The 17283-nt window shown below is 34.3% G+C and overlaps 2 protein-coding genes across 3 annotated transcripts in view; one reads left to right on the forward strand and one right to left on the reverse strand.

The window, feature by feature from the left end:
- Window positions 1–17283, forward strand: part of MCU (mitochondrial calcium uniporter) — a 63352-nt gene that overhangs the window by 11962 nt on the left and 34107 nt on the right. The gene's annotated exons all lie outside the window — the stretch shown is intronic.
- LOC135795386 (protein javelin-like) lies at window positions 10313–14122 on the reverse strand. Its single transcript, XM_065307064.1, has 2 exons — window positions 14115–14122; window positions 10313–14073 (listed from the first exon to the last, which is right to left on the reverse strand). Exons 1-2 carry the CDS (start codon window positions 14120–14122, stop codon window positions 10935–10937), a joined length of 3147 nt encoding a protein of 1048 aa, XP_065163136.1. The 3' UTR covers window positions 10313–10934.

The raw sequence follows: 17283 nt of genomic DNA on the forward strand, positions 1-17283 counted from the left end.
TCTACGTTGTAATGATTTGTTACTTTCGGTCTGCCTCACCCATTTTCCGCACTCATTTTTCACGATTAAAAATGCTGAGTAATGGAAAAACTCTGTTTATTTTCCGACAGGAAACGAGAGTATTATTTATTATTAAATTCCAATCTCAAACCACTGATATTGTAATTTGACAATTGAATTTTAAAAATAAGAAGAATAAATATTTTACTTCTTCAAATAATTGGTATAAATTTTGCGGAGAGACGAGTCGTTGCCTTTGTGAACATTGTAATTAAATAAGCAATGTGGAACTAGAGGAATTAAAGGAGAGGGAAACTAGGCTGTGGAATGTCGTCGCGAAACGAAAGCGCATCAATAAAGGAGCAATAAAGTCGTCTCAGACGAAAATTGAAGTCGTCGTTGTCATTAATTTCAGGAAATGGTAATTTTGACTTCTACCACGTGTCATCAGAAGTTAAACTATTGGAAAACTAGTGAAAGTTAAGAAATAAAACTTAATTTTATTTTGAATCAAATTTTGAGTTAAAAATATCATTAAATACTTGTAAAAACTCAGATTTGTAGAAGTTTAAAGTTAAAAAGTAATTGTAAATTAATTGAAACAACTAGTTGATGTATTTGACCGAAACATTGATATTGAAGTGGGTAAGATTTATGTCGAGTTTCAAGTAATGAAATTCTTCCACTGTGGGCAATGCCAAATCTCAAGCCCAAACCCAATTTGTTCTAATAGTTACAAGAGGAAGCAATCAGCGCCTTTGTAAGAATTGGTGGAGGCGCCGGGCATTGTATCGTTTGTCACTGATTACGCTCAAACGAAACTGTCGCAAAGCATCTCCTAATTGCAAACTAGGACTTTATCTTTAATTGCACATTTAAAAATACTGCTCACAATAACGGCAACTGTAGTCTGGACCAACTCGACGAAATGCTTAGCACTTGACTTGAAGAGAGAATACGACGCTTTTTCGCGTTCGCAATACGAAAATATAAATGGCACGTCAAAGAGTTTTATCTTTTGGCACGCGTACAAAAGCGCTCCCGACATCGAGCTGGCGTAACTGCGCCTGATGAACACACATTGCTCACGCATTTTCTTACGCATTGCGCGCACGTAGGGATAGTCACGATTTATTTATAACACCCGCGTTTTCGTTGCGCTTCGTTTTGACAAGTCTAGCGCAGCGCGGTGGCTTTTAACGGCGCGTTATTTATTTAGGTTGTGATTTTACTTGCAGAGTATGAGTATAACAGTCAAATAAAGTGTAATATAAGAAAATATTTTTTAAATATTGAGTTTTATTGCTGTCAGACTTAAAAAAAAAACATTTTTTGATTCTGTAAAATGACTTTTAAAGAAATATCATAAAAAATCCTTTTTGCTAATTTGCTGTTTTTTCTTACGTTTGTAATGTACTTTTTTATTACCTGAATGAGTGTGCGCCAATTAATTGAAGTACAATTTCCATTGCGCTTATTGTCACATACTCTTAAGAAGCGTTAGACGTCGAGGATACTTGACACCACTTCACTTGTTTATCGCATTTCATCCTCTTCCAGTATACAAATTACTATTACGCAGATAATAGTAGATAACAGAAATGTGTAATTCTGTGTGTTTTTTTTTAATTTATCTCATTTTTTTTTCTAAATAAAATTGTCTTTGAAGATTTTCCTTTTTCTTTGATCTTTCTGATTTTTTGTTCATTAATTATTGTTGTGTGAAATTAGTGGTAGAGTAATAGAGGTAAAATGTAGCAAAGATAATTGGAAGATTGCTCACAGTCATGATGAGCCACTAAATCATTTTGTTCTAATTTTAGCACTGAAAACGGAAGTGAAGCTTTGCGGGCTTGGTCTATTCGTGCGTAAATTTTTGTTTTTATCTCTGATTTACGAGTACAAACTAATAGCACAAGCAATTTTCTTTTCTTTTCGATCTTTTCTCTTCGTACTCTTATTCCTCTAATGTTACAAGTTACAAATTTTTGATACAGACATAAAAGGTCACGAATACGGCAGTTTGCCAAACACTGCTCACTAATATCTTTTCGCCGTTTCTATTCTATACACTTTTTCATTTTCACAATTCTTTGTGGCCTCTTGTAACTTAAGAAAGGAGGAAAACAGAAAAGTCGCTTCATATCTCTCATTTCGTATTACATCTTAACTTTTGTTTCACTTGTTATATCTGCATTATGGCGACGATGTCTGCGGGTGACCTGTTGGGGTGTTGGTGTGACTCATTTCTCCACTTCTCAATTTCTGGGAGTTGGAGTTGACTCTTGTCCTCTTCGCAGCCATGCTGTGTTTAGCGTTTTGGCATTCTCTGCTTTCCGGGCAACCAGTATTCGCGGAGCATCCGTTCCTCACAGGGTTTTCCGCCCTGTTGGCATGTGGCTGCGTTTCTCCAACCTCTGTCCTCGAGAGTCAAGGTCCATTGTTCGCTCGTTTGAGTTTTGGCGTATATATCTAGATGGGAATTTCCGAGTGGACTGCGAAGAGGAAGTGGGGCGTGAAGGACAATCAGAAAGTTATTGAAATTTATAGCATTTGAATGCTTTTTAATGTCTTGCTTTTTTGGCATTCTTGGTGATTATATTTCATTCCAACGAAAATAAATCAAATTATTTTGAAATAGAAGTTAGTAATTACTTATTTCTTCACTTTACTCTATGTTTGCACACTCGATGTTTCCGGTTCATTTAAATGCTAACTACGTCCAGGCAATCCTGGTCCTTTATTTCACCGGCCGACCGCAACGAATCGCCCAAGAGAAACCACAATCCGACAGTCAAACATTCATATAGATAACACAATTAGATCAGGGTAATTGGGATTGGCGTCGGTAGTATCTCAGAGCTAGCATGGCACCAGCATTGCATTAGTGAAACCATCAATGTTGATGGAATTGATGGAATTTCTATTTGTGTGGCAGTACTTTGGAAGCACACATGGAATTATTGCGCCGTTGCCATGTCATCCAATAGTAGGGTCAAGTATTACACATCCTAGTTAATATTATAAATGCGAATATGCGTTTATTTGAATGTTTGTGACGCTTTCATATAAAAACCAATGAATAAATTATGATAAATTTTGTTATGCAGGTATTGTTGACTAAGGATAATAAAATACACTACATTTTGTTGTTAAAATATAACTAGAAGAGTGTAATATAAGGAGAAATGAAAAATTATATGAAAATTCAATAATTGTTAGTTACACCATTTATAACTCAAGAACGGTTGGACAGATTTTGATGACCTATGATTTATTGGATTCATCTCAGTTCTGAATAGGAGAATAATTATTAAAATATTGGAAATTGTGATAAATATGGAATGAAAATTGGCAAATAATTTAATTTTTTGAATAAAATGGATTATCGAGTGCATTTTTAGTATTTTGCGGTTTTTAATAAAAAATTGAGGTCCAGTAAAGGACAATATTTCCAAAAAAAACAAAAAAATTATCTAATAACCGTGGTATTATTTAGAATGACGGGGCCACCAAACCTTCTCTGATATAAATAATAACATGAAATACAATAAATGTACTTCTGCACTTATCGAAACGATGAATGGAGAAAATACACCACTCGATTATATTTATCGTGAACAAGTATTACGTGGCTATTGATTTTCACTTGTTTCCACTACTACTCATACATCCCTAAGCTGATTCGTGTTCGGTTGAAATCTATTGCGTGCGCTGCTGATAGCGCACGTATTTCACGTGTTGCGCGCATTTCATGCATACAAATGTGTTAAGATTTTGCTCATCATTCACATGCCGCATGATACACACCATGATGGAAGTAGTAGTGGAAGGGTAGCAGTGGTAGGGTAGTGGCACTTCGGTTTGATTAATGCGCGCGGCACGCTGATTACATTCGTTGTGCAGATTATCATGAGTGTATTGAAGAGACGAATTTGCCATTGCCATTGAATTTTTGCGTTGTATGAATTAATGTCATTTAGGTATGGTTCTGATCACTGCATAAATTAATCAATTAGTATCAGTTTTGGTGAGCTTTGTATTTCGTTATTTGTTTCGATGTAAATTTATTAATGTGGTATATTGATTCGGGTAATTATTAATTACTGGATTAAAGATTTGTTTACAGTACAATTGTACATTGTAGTGATATATTATGATTGGAAATGAAAATATCTAAAATTGGTGGTTAGAATAGATTAAAATTTTACTAATTTTTCAATTTTGTGTCTTTCGGCAATTTTTTTTTGCACTAATATTGAGATATGGGTTACACTAAAAGTGTTTAACGACGTTTAGCCACGTGATGCTTACGTCATTTTCTAGCTGCGCAAAAGCGCAGGTGCAAGCCCCGCTACGTAAATAATGCCCTTAGATAAAGTACTTTTTCACGGCTCACGACTCATGGAACTTTTTGTTTCTAAAAATCGTGGAAAACTGGCTTATTTAGGTGGAAGTGTAAAAAATGTATTTATATACCAACTAAAACAATAATTTCGGCTTGAATATCTTATTCATGATGAATAATATATGTTCCCTAAAATCATAGGACATTCTTCCAAAAAAAACATGCTCATAATACTTTCTGAGTCATAAACCTTCAAAAATAGTATTTTGTGCACTAGTGAATATTTTATTACTGGTTTATTATCATTATATGAGTTAATGAATTATTTATTATTGATTTTATTAATTCTCCCAGTAAAACTTATGTTTATGAAGTATCCAATTGCACTTTCTGTGAAAAAGAAATTAACACCATTATAATGGCAATGAAAGTCAGATTAGATGTTTTAAATTTCAACCATTTCTTGAGTTTGTTCATTTGCAAGCCGCGGATAAGCATCGTAATTACATTTCTGTGTTTTTCCTTTAATTATACTCTAAAGGTTACCACCCTGCCGACTTGAAAGCCCGCGATATTTCCAAGTTTGTTTTATTCATTTTCTTCGCTACTCCACGGGCGTTATCTAAAAGGTAAACTCGTGTCAAGTTATATTGTGTATTTTTATGATGTGAAGTGGTGCGAATGAGAAATCGATAAAGGTCGCTCGCTTTCGCTTGGTTATTAATTAGGTTCATTGAAAATGTAGGGATATCGGGTGTATGTTTAGTGTTTGATTTGTTATCAGCTTTTATTCATAAGAATTAGCCATAACATTTCTTTAAAAAATTGAGGAACATTTATGTCTGTAATTGATTGATGTGAGACGATTGTTATTATTAATGTTAATAGTCGGTTCAATGAACTATGCGTAAATACAAACATGAATTCTACATAATTTTTATTATGACATGTTTGAGACGTTTGAGTAACTGTAATTTGTTATCAATGTAGCATTAATAATTTAGTAGTGTGTGTCCTTGAAGTATAAATATTTCAATCGATGTTGGCACAATAAATAATAACATGAAAGGATTCTTTAGTTAAAAAATAGTATTTATGCTCGTACTAATTTCTTCTAACAACTTGATTTGATTATAAAACAGTCTAAATAATTACTTTTTTCTTTCTTGGAGATATTATGTGTACATTCTGCTAATCTATAATATAAAAATGAATCGCAAAATATGTTGGTTAGCGCATAACTCCACAATGCCTAGACCAATTTGGCCAATTCTTTTTTTAAATATTCGTTGAAGTCCAAGGATGGTTTTTAAGGCGAGAAAAATTCAAATAATTGCTGGTAAAACCCTAAAATCAGCCCTTTCCAATAGGATAAAACTTGGCATTGAGATTCAATCATAGTTATAGTTAAATAGTGGAATCCGAGATGGGGCGCTGAAGTACATTATTAGCAATTCTTTATATAATTAATTTCTTTAAAATAAAATTGCAAATCTTATTGATAGAATTGATAGAATTATATTTTTACTAAACACTACGGGGACGATGTCAGGGGCAAAAGCTAGTATGTTATAAAATTTTAATTTAGAGATATGAGAAATGTTAATAATGCTTTTTTGCGCCATCTAGATATGAATTATATAATTATAACTACGATAAAATCTCCATATTCACTTTAATCTCTTATTTTATACTCTTGAAGTTAAAATTTTGTTACCAAACTTTACACGATTTTCCACTGGACTAATTTGAATATAGTCTCAACATTTCATCAAAATCGGATAAACCATTTTGGAGTATATAAATTACATACATACATATTTACATTTGTAATTATTTCAAACATTTTTATGTTGTTTTTGAACAACTTTTTCTTTTCTCTTTATGGTTTTAGGATCAAATTTAGTTTTTATATCTCCATTCTACCTTATGTCATTTTTACAGCATTTTTTTTATAGTTATGCGAGTTGGCAAAGTTGTAGGCCGTTCTGTTAACGACAGAATGGTATTTTAGTGGCAAAACCAAATCATACATTTTTCGAGTGCTTTTTCTTCTTTTGGTGAATGATATAAAAGGATAATAAAATTTAGAACAATGGCAGAGAGTGTGGTGCGTTTGCGACCCAAAGTGTCACTTTGCATATTGATCGCGAGTATGCCAGAGGCGTAAATCCACAGGGAGATCTATAACTGCCCTAACACATCATCCACACAAAATATTCCTCATATAATGTTCAGAATTGTTCAAATTTCAACTGATAAATAAAACGTAGCATAAAATGTGCGTATTTTGCATTAAATTTTTATCTTTTTATCGTTATAGTGCTTTTATAGTTTTGTTTTAAACACTATCTCAATTATTCGCAGTTTGTATTTGAAATTGTCCTTTTTATTATTCGGTAATTGTAATTGCACCATTAAAATACACCATTTTTACTACCCGATAGTAATAGAGATATTTTTATGTTGGGATTGCGAGTGAATGTTTATACATTTTGATCTTTTTATCAGGAGAAAAAAAAAGTTGTTATGCTAAGCATACAAGCTGATGCTGCAAAGGGTGGATTGAAGGATAACACCACAACACAAGGGCAACATTTACTGACCTTCATCTGTCACTCACGCACAGTTACTGTTCAACTCATTCATCTTTTCTTATATATGTTTTGGGTTTGCTGTTTTTCTTTTTTTCTGTTTTTGGCTTCTACTGAAAGTATTGATGTTTACTTCAGCTTTCATTCAAACTTTCACTCTTGTTTTCACTTTCTGTCTACATCAATATCATTTATTTCAATATATAGTTTCTTGGGAAGAGAAAAATGATGTTTTGGAGCTTTTTAGAAATTCTAGTCCAATTTCGAATTAATTTTCTTAATAACATAGAAGTTCACAAAAAGACTCAATGCATTTAATAGTTTTTTAAAAATCTATTTTTGAAATATTATATTTTAAGATATCTGTAATTTTGCGAAAAAAGCTATTATTTCGATATTTTTGCTTGTTATTTTTCAGCAACTTAGATGAAAATTAAAATGCATAAGAATATGGAAATCGTTCACAGATTTATTTTCCAATCAATTTCTTTAATTTATAAAAATCAGTACGAATATTTTGGATTTTGCCAAATTATTTGAAATATATTGATAAAAATTAGTGCAAATATTAAGTGCTGAGTATAGATTTAATCCGAATATCCTATAATTATTGCTTTTGAGGTTTACATCAATACCTATATCCACTAACAATGCACTGTTGACGTTATCTCAGCGTAGTATCGAGACGATGCATTGTTGATACTAGTATAACCACCATAATATTCCAATATTAGCCTACCGACATTGAATCGCAACATCACACGAGTCTCATTAAACGTAGGGGCGGGGGCGATATAATTCCATGCTGTCGATGTTGCTTTGATATCAGTACGAAATCGACACATCGGCGTGCGATAACGCGTCAAGTGACAGCCTACATCATCAACGCAACATATTGCACTGTACAGTTAATTAACCACTGCCGCGATAATTACCAGTTAAATTGATATATGAGGCTTTGATTATCGAAATCTATGAAAATCAATAATTATTATTATAGTGGAAAGCTTTTGGAAGTGATTACATCAAGCTAGGATTTTGCTTGGATTTTAGTTTTGGACATGATCCAAAAGCATACATAAACAAATTCATTCAATTTACTTAACTTTTCAATCACAAGTATACTCGAATCATTGCCGATTTGAAAAAATAAATAAAGTGGAATATTTAAAGAACATTTGGCAGAGATATTTGTTGATTTATCGTTAGTTTTTATACGAAAATTTGTTTTTTTGTTATTTTTCCCCGAAATGAATTGCGGTGAATGTTATCTCATCAATAATTTATTATTGACATTGCTGTAGTTGTACAATGTCAACATTTCAAGCGATTCCATTCTTACCCTTCTCTAAACCCCTTTACTAACCACTCTACTCGCTTTTCTTGTTTACTACCAACAGTTGAATCAGTTGCCAAGTCATGAATACATGCACAATCCTTAAACTGTTATCATAGGCTATATCATCGCATGCCTAAAATTTTGGTTTTGTTTTCTTATATTTTTCTTTCAAAATGTTTTGATTAACTGGGTCAAGGAAAGAAAACGACAAAATAAAATCTAATACCGATTATTCCATTATAGGGGAAGGGGGCAAAGTGGGCCCCTAAAGTGGGCCCTGGGGTAAAGTAAAGTGGGCCCCTGAAATTCAGGAGGCTTAAAAAATTGAGGGTCAAAGTGGGCCCCCTAAAATTTTTGATATATAAGATGAAGTTGCAAGAACAACTTATCCACAACAAATTCGAAGTAAGAAATAAAAAAAGAAAATAATATAAGCAAAAAATTGATACAAAGGTAAGAGCCTAATTTTTATGAGTGGGGCCCACTTTGCCCCATATTCTGAATTTTTTATTTTGATAGACACGTCTTATTAATATTGAATACTGAACAAGGATGTAAAAAATAGTGTAACGAGTAAAAAAAAGTAAACAAATTCCCTTTTTTCGCTTTTGGGGCCCACTTTGCCCCACCCTCCCCTACTAGCCATCTTTCTTGGGGTGATGACATATTTAGATGAAAATCAATAGAACCCAGGCTGGTTAACGCGTCAGGCTGCTTCTAAATATGATTAATTAATCAAGGACCTGAATAATATCTTTGTGTCTTCCTTCTACTATTCACTTCCTTGCTTTTCTGCATCTGTAAGATTTACAAACCACAATTGTTTGTATATATTTGTTATTTCCGACACAATCCACCACACAAATTTGTCCTTGTTTGTCCTTGACATCTTTCAGAAATTAGATCACCATCACCACACAAGTTAATTCCGTGTATATTTTTTATAAAGGGACTAGAGGAATTTAATTTCGGCGGAGATGGGTCAGTGATTTCATTAAGGTTGTTTTCTTACCGTCATTCGGGCAAATCCAAAGCACGTTCACCGACCGCGAAGGTTTTATTTTATCTTTGGTGGTTTGAGATGTACGAAAATACCTCAGAGGCATGCCTAATACATAAAAGGTTTGTTTTGACCACGGGAGAAGCTTTGGGTAATGGATTCGTTCACTGAGGACTGGGATAGTACCTGAAGGGTAGTTGTTGTGTTGAGTTTGGTTGTCCTCGGTCTGGACGAAGAAGGACTACCCAAAAAGGCTTAGGACTTTAGATTAGGATGCAAACTTTATAAGCTTTAGGGATTTTATAGTTAATTGATTTATTTTTTAAATGTAGGTGGATGAAATAAGTTCGGCGGTGTTAGGGTATTTATAATTCAGGGACAAAGGGATCTGCTTTTACGATCAGAAAATGCTTAGCAAGTTTTACGACGGTAGGGAGGAGTGACTTTGGAGGAAACCAGTACCTTTTTTACCCGTATATGAGAATCATTTTGGTGACATTTGATGCGGTAGTTTTTGAATAAAAGGCCTAAAACTGTTTTCAATAAAACAGCAATATCTATGAAAATATTAAATGCAAGACCCTGGAAAGTATATTGTTCTACAAAGAAATTAAATTTTGGTTTTGTTTATAAAAATGAATCGCAAAATCTGTTGGTAAGCGTATAACTGAACAACGCCTGGACCAATTTGGACAATTATTTTTTTTAAATGTTCGTTTTACTCCAAGGATAGTTTTTACGGCGAGAAAAATTTGAATAATTGCTGGGAAAACCCTAAAGACAACTCTTTTCTATAAGATAAAAGTTGGCATTGAGATTCAATCATAAATATAGTTAAATAGTTGAGTCCGAGATGGCGCGCTGAAGTGCATTATTAGCAATTCTTTATATAATTAATTTCTTTAAAAAAAATTGCGAATCTTATTGATAAAATTGACACATACTATGAGTACGTCTAGAACAAGAGAGTAAAAACGAATTACATTTTTATTAAACACTACCGGGACGAAATCATGGGCAAAAGCTAGTAATAAATTAAATATATCCCCGTTTATTTATTGTATATTTTTACAATTATTACAATTACAATTAATAATACATAAAATACATATATAAAATAAAATTTATATTTTGGGTGCTTGATACATATTTATATTTATTCATAAATCTAATAAATACTTATATAACATTTAAACAATTTATCAACAATGCTTTTCATAATCAATAATTTTATCATAATTATAATATATTAAAATTCGTTATTAGTGCATAATATGGTTAAAACAAGAAATACAAATAATTACAAATCATTAAAATAAGATATGAATGCGTTTTTAGATTTTAATATTTTCAAGAAATTTTTGGTCGTATTTTAGTTAGATTAAAAGCATATAATTAACGACTAGGGATTAATAACTAAATGCAATTAAATTTTCCACCGGAATATACTCCTTCGTGTTACTCTTGGCAATTTCCGTATTTTATTATTATTTTCGCCACAATCGCTTGCAAATCTTTATAGCCTTTCTTCGCACACCTTATTTACTTTCATTATTTATAGCTACTCTCTTCTAAATTGCCCTTAAATTCATATTTACTGCTTCTTGTTATTCGTTGTATTGAAATCTTATTAATGGTCGCCACGTGCAGTCATCAATTAGCCACCTCGTACGGTTCAAATTCCATCTCCTCGGTCTTTTTCGGTTTGATTTTAACTTTCTCGTAAAAATCATACGTCTTTGCTTTATGGTTATTGTGTGTGTACGTGATCCCGGAGTAGGTTTTGTTATCCTCGCGCATTTCACCCCACTGGATGAGTTTCTTCGCCTTCATTTCTTCGCCGATGATTTTCGGAGATTGGTTCACGCTGGTCACGTGCGTCACGTGGTTGACGTTGTTTGCGCCGTTCATGATATTGACGTTCATAGTGGCCATCAAAGGTTTATGACCATTTTCTTTTGGATGATTTAGTTTATTACCATTTGCGACTGGATGAGTATGTGCGTTGAGTTCGTTGATCATTTGGACGTTACTCTGTACATTCACTTCTTTGATAGACTCATTGATGTGATTCTTTTCGTTGATACTCTTTGTCAATGCGTTTTGCTTCTTGAGGTTATGTTCGTCTAAAATCTGCTTTTGTTTCATTATGAATTTCTTTCTGTATTCACTTAGATTCTTGGTTCCTACTAGCTCCAAACGTGAACTGCAACTGTTAGACTTAAGTAACTTAAACTTAACTCCTTGGTAGGAATTAGGTTCTTGATTTTGATTTGGTGGTGTTTCTTGGTTTACTGTTGAAACATCTCGGGTTTTATATTTGCATGCACAGTTACACTTGGGTTTCTGATTCTTTTGATTCTGAATCTCATCCATGATAGCTTTAGTCATGGCTTGTGGTTTACGTTTAGCTGTAACCCTTCCTCCATAGTAGGTTACAGATGTTCCGCATTCTCTGATTTTTTCTAGGATGTCTTCGCTTACATATTCACAACATACATCTGCTTCCTCATCATATTCATCATTTTCATCACATTCTGACATGTTGGAACTACCATCAGATGCTGAGCATCTATCTTTATCAGGATCTACAGGTCTGATGTACTGTACAGTTTGTTTGGTCAAAGCGTCTAGATGTTTAGAGCTTTGGGACCTAGGCATTTGACCTTCAAACATTTGCCTTACTTGTTTTACTGTATCAGGGTTAGGGAGTTCATCATCGTTGACTTCTCGGTTTACCCTGATTGGGTGATAGAAGAAGTGTTTCCTAAGACCAACACTTTCTATGTTTGATGGGGGTTTACCAGGAGTTCTGATGAATTTGGTCACTTTGTTTGTGTGATGTGCATTGTTAGATCCCACATATTGAATATTGGTTCTAATTGGTTCAATGATAACAATGTTGTTATCGATTAATAACTCTTGGAAGGAATAATCTTGTAAATATTGCATTAGGCCATCAAACTGTGATTCCTTGTCACATTTAGCGAAAATCTTCTTTTGGAATAAATCAGATTTTACTACTCTGTAACGGATATGATCAAATTCTGGTTCAATGGATTTTGATTTCTTTACAGCTGATTTTTCTTTTTCTTTACACTGATTTGCATCATTTGTTTCTTTTACCGTTTTAATATCTTTTTCCACTTTAGCAGCTGTTGGTATTGGAAGAGGATCATCATTCCTTACAATAATTTCCTCATATTTATCATCCTGTTCTATCAATTCCAGAGTGTTGGGGTTTAAGCTTTCAAATTGGTTATCAAAGTAGGGATTCTCAAGTAGTCCTTGTTTGTTTGTGGCTTTTTGGAGTTGTGCATCATTATTCTCGAAAAATTGCTTAGTCATCTGAACCCTTGATGGGGCTTTAGCTTCCGCATCAGATTCCTTCTTTTCATTGGGATCTGCTTCAAACTTCTTTTTGACTTCTTCGATTTTTGTTTGCATTCCGACTATTTTACATTTACCACGTTCTTTGGTCACGTCTTTAATGGGATCTTGCTTTTCTTCTTTTTGAGCAGCTTGAATCATTGATTCTTTTTCTTTTGGATCTTTACCAACCATACTCCCCCAGTAATTCCTCATGGTGTTGATTTTTGATTGGAATTCTTTATTTAACGTTCCATTGTTTATGTTAGACATTTTGGTATCTTCAATGAGTACCTCAACTTCTTTATCACGTTGAAATAATTCGTTAGTGTTGATTTCTTCTCCGTTTACAATAACTTTAGGATTTTTCTGTACCTCACCTTTAACACCGTTCAGTGTTTGATTTAATGTTTTCACTGCTTCAATAAAGTTCTTATCAGATTTATTCTTTTTAGCTTTGGGTATTTTCGAAATTTTAAGTTCAAAATCCACCGGAATGGAACTCCTTGCTGTAACGTCAAAATGATTACCAATATTAACTATGAACCGATTGGTAGACACGTCTGACGGGGATTTCTGAAGTTTTTCACACTTACGAAGTTTGCGATCGATCTTCTCGCACTTTTGCAAGTTCTTGCTCACGGTAATATCAGGCAATGAAAAGTATTGATTTTCAATTAAGTTGGTATTCTTCTTTCCGGATTTGATAACGTCTCCAACCGTAGTATCCTGGGTCGAATTAAAAGCTCTTGAAATTCGCTTACTCAAAAAGTTTTGCAAAGGCTTCTTGGAACCTTTCTGCGTCTCCAAAAATTCTTTAAGATAATTATGACTGTGTTTCTTTGCTTCCTTGACGTCGTCTTCGTCACTGGACGGCTTCTGTTGTTCGGGAACACTCACAACTGTTTTATAATCATCTGGTCGGTATTCCTCTTCAGCTTCTTCCTGCGGTGGGACTTGGATGCTTGTCTTGATCAAATCTTTGTCGGCAGCGAGCGCGGGAATTTCATCATATATAGGATTCGCTTCTATATTAGAGAATTCCGACTTGGACTCACTCTCCTCGTATGTGGTCCGCTCCTGATAATGATTCTGCTGCTGTTGTTGTTGCTGCTGTTGTTGTTGATAATGCGAATAGACTTGGGGTTCACCGCTGTAGTATACAGACTCTTCTTTTTCAGGACGTAGTTCTTGAATGATGGGTTCCTCTTCAATGTGTTGCGGTTGTTCCCTTTGTTGATGATTGGGCCTGGCCTCGTTGTTACTATCCGAACTGGTTCGCTCAACCGGTTCGTAGTATTTGGGGTCGTAATCGGACAAAGTTGAATCAGACTCGTAACCGTTGCTAGCACCAGCGAAATTTGGTAGACTACGTGGTTTCACATACGTTTCCGGTTCGGGATTATAATACGGGGTGTTACCTCTAATGGTACGTGGTTTACTCTGATGGTAATGCTCTTCTACTTTATCATAAAGTTGTGTTTTACTCAAAACAATATTCTCATCATAGGAAATATTGGTGCTTTCCGGATATAAAGAAGACTGACGATATTTAGAATCTCGTGTGAAGTTACCAACTGATACGTTGTCAGTGAACGAATGATCCGTGTCACATTTACTATCGGGGTAATAGTTTGGAAGGCTTAAACCACTGTCTTCCGTGTGGTGTTGCTGGTGGTGGTTGTTGTGGTGAGACGATACTTGTTGAGGTTGCGGCTTGTAGTTGGCAGCGTCGTGTTCCAGACTATCAATATCCGTTGTGGAATGTCTCAGGTGTCCAACCGAGGGTAAATATTGTGAAGATGACACGTCTTCGCGGTACTTAAACCCCGGTTGCTGTTGTGGAACAGCGTACTCTAATGGACCACGTGTCAATACACTCAAAGTACTGTGATCTGTATACAAGCTCTCGTGGCTTATGCCTCTCTGAAGGGAACTCCTTGAAGAGCTGAAATTTTTATATTATTTTAGATGCTTTTCAGAGAAAATAAATAAATAGTAAAATTATTGCTTACTTGTTGCAACGATCAATCAATTTTGCTCTTGGTATCAACTGTGATCTCCTTCGGGCGCGCGTCGGATTCGGGATGTCAAGATTAGTAAAAATATCCTCTCTGGATATAGCTAAACTGCGACTTCTTCTGAGCGTGGATTCGGTGGGTTTGTGGTCGCCGAGCGGATTTGAGGAAACGTTCTCTAAACTGCCTTGCAGTAACTTTTGGCGGTGGCGTTTGGTGTAGGTTTGATCTTTACGCCGCGAATGATGGCTGACTTGATGGTGGAGTAACGAGTGGTGGTTGCGATGGTCTTTTAGTGATGCGCGGTGGTTCAGGGCGTTCTCGCGGTCTAACCTACGAAAATAAAATAAATGTAAAATAATGTTGAATGTTTTGCGGAATACAATATTGATTTTGTGTTTTTTGTTGCAGGTGAGTTTTGGCTTCAGCGGTTACAGATGCCAGAATGTCTGCAAAGTTTTGGAGGTTGTTAATCACAGCCAGAAGCAAGTAATACGAGGTGGAGGAAAGGAAAAGTACGGTAGAATAATATTTTAACATTTAGGATTTGTTTTGGTGTTGGTTGGTGACGGGAACTTTCAAAACATTTTAAATTTATATATTTATCTATTTACATAAGAATATGAGAATTTATGTATGTATGTTCCTCATTAACACCATAACGACTGGATAGATTTTGATGAAAATTTCTGACAATCTTTAGATTAGTGTGGCGGTGAATCATGTAAAGTTTGGTAGCAAAATTATGCCTTGAAGGAGGCAAAATAAGGGATAATTCAAGTTGAGATGGCGTTAAAGTACATGATTTACATTTGTACCTTTTATATAAGAGAGATTTTATCATTTTTTAAATAGAAACTATAGTTTTATTAATGGATTTTGCGCATATTAAGCACAAAAATCAACTGAGTAATAATATAAGCTTTTTTAATCAAAATTTCCACAAACGAAGTCGCGGGCAAAAGATAATTTTTCCATAGAATATTGTTTCCAAATAAATGTCGATAGTTTTTAAATGAATGATTGCACCATAAATTTCTTATTTGTTTGGAGCTTTACTTTCAAGTTTGCTCACTTGATGAGAATTCTGTGAAACCTCAAGCAAACAGTATTGCAATTTTATTACAGCGCATTCACAATCATAAATTTTTAATATTGACTCTTTTTCTCTCTTCTCCCGGAAATATAAAATCGAGAATATTTTATGCAAATATCATTTAACATTTAATATTTAATAATTCAGTTCCTAGTGTCACATTCGCATTACAAAATTTACATTTGAGCGCATCGTCTCATGCAGTACTTTCACATCGTGCATACACACGTGTTCCGATTGTGCGCATAATAATCTTAAAACACATATTTTTTATGCAATCGATTACTTCATTGCGTTGCAACTTTCCATTGTGCAAATGAACGCCAATTCACACACAACTTCTCCTCTTCACTCATCCGTGAATCACTTTGCCAATCACTTTGGATTTTGTCTCGACTTGCAGCAATTTCATTTAATTTACTGCAATCGCATGCAACTTTATTACCACGGTGTCACGTTCATTTAATTACGTTATTTATACGTTTAATTTATACCTAAATATTGCTACCTATGTGTTATGGACGACGTAATTAAAAGGGAAAATAAATGACGAATCGTGAATTCTAATTGCGTTAAACGCGCCAGCGCATAATTCGCACGTCCCAGTAAATTGAATTAGCGCTTAATTAACACACAATCAAAAGTTACACTTGACTCGCGGTCGCGAGGATTTTCAACGATTGTGTTATAAAGTATAGATTCGAATGAGTGCGGCGGCGTCATGAACTTTGTTTGCATTTCGTACAGAGAATAAATTATCATATTTATCACGCAATTTGTGTGCTTCTGCGTACATTTTTTACATGAAAATAATTTTATATGGAAATAAATCTGGCACAAGGACCATTTGATCATCCGGCGTCGTGTTTTGCTATTTATTTGTTTTGGTAATTGAATCAGAGTAAAATTTACAAGTTACATAAATGTTATTTCATGGAAGTTTCCTTGAAAAGTTTTAAGTTTTAAGATTTTAAGATTTAATTTTATACTTTTCTGAATTTTTTGTCTATTCCATTAAAAAAAGGAAATGAAACCTTTAGTAAAAGCACGGAAATTAATTCCCCGGTTGTTGCATTTGTTCCCTTCATTGCGCTTAGTAACCGAGCAAGAAATCTTGTCATCGTGGTGAAATAAGCCGCATTGAAGTCAAAGTCCTTCTCGTTTTTTTCAAATTAAAAAAGTGTACTAATTCACAGACGCGGCAGGAAGAACGAGACACAACCTGGTCTTAGCGAAATTATTTTTGCAAGATATTAATTCCAAGAAATTGCCAACCTTGCGAGATTTAGGTTATTCTCCACGGAAAAATCTTTATTCGGCCATGTTCAGCTTGATGAGCAACTCAACTCTTTTTTTTTGTTCTCTTTCTTCTTTTTACTTCACTTTACTTCATTTGTTATAACAAGGACTTAGATGTTAAATGTTCGGCGAAGGTCGAATAAATGAGGCAGGAAAAGGACGCAGTTATGTTTGCGCGTGCGTCGCGACAGCACAAGTCGGAATCGCAAAGTGAAAAGGG

This window comes from Atheta coriaria, unplaced genomic scaffold, assembly GCF_025399875.1.
Source record: "Atheta coriaria isolate IRGN ID8LTWV9N9 unplaced genomic scaffold, Caltech_Dcor_3.1 hic_scaffold_7_pilon, whole genome shotgun sequence".
NCBI classification, from domain to species: domain Eukaryota; kingdom Metazoa; phylum Arthropoda; class Insecta; order Coleoptera; family Staphylinidae; genus Dalotia; species Dalotia coriaria.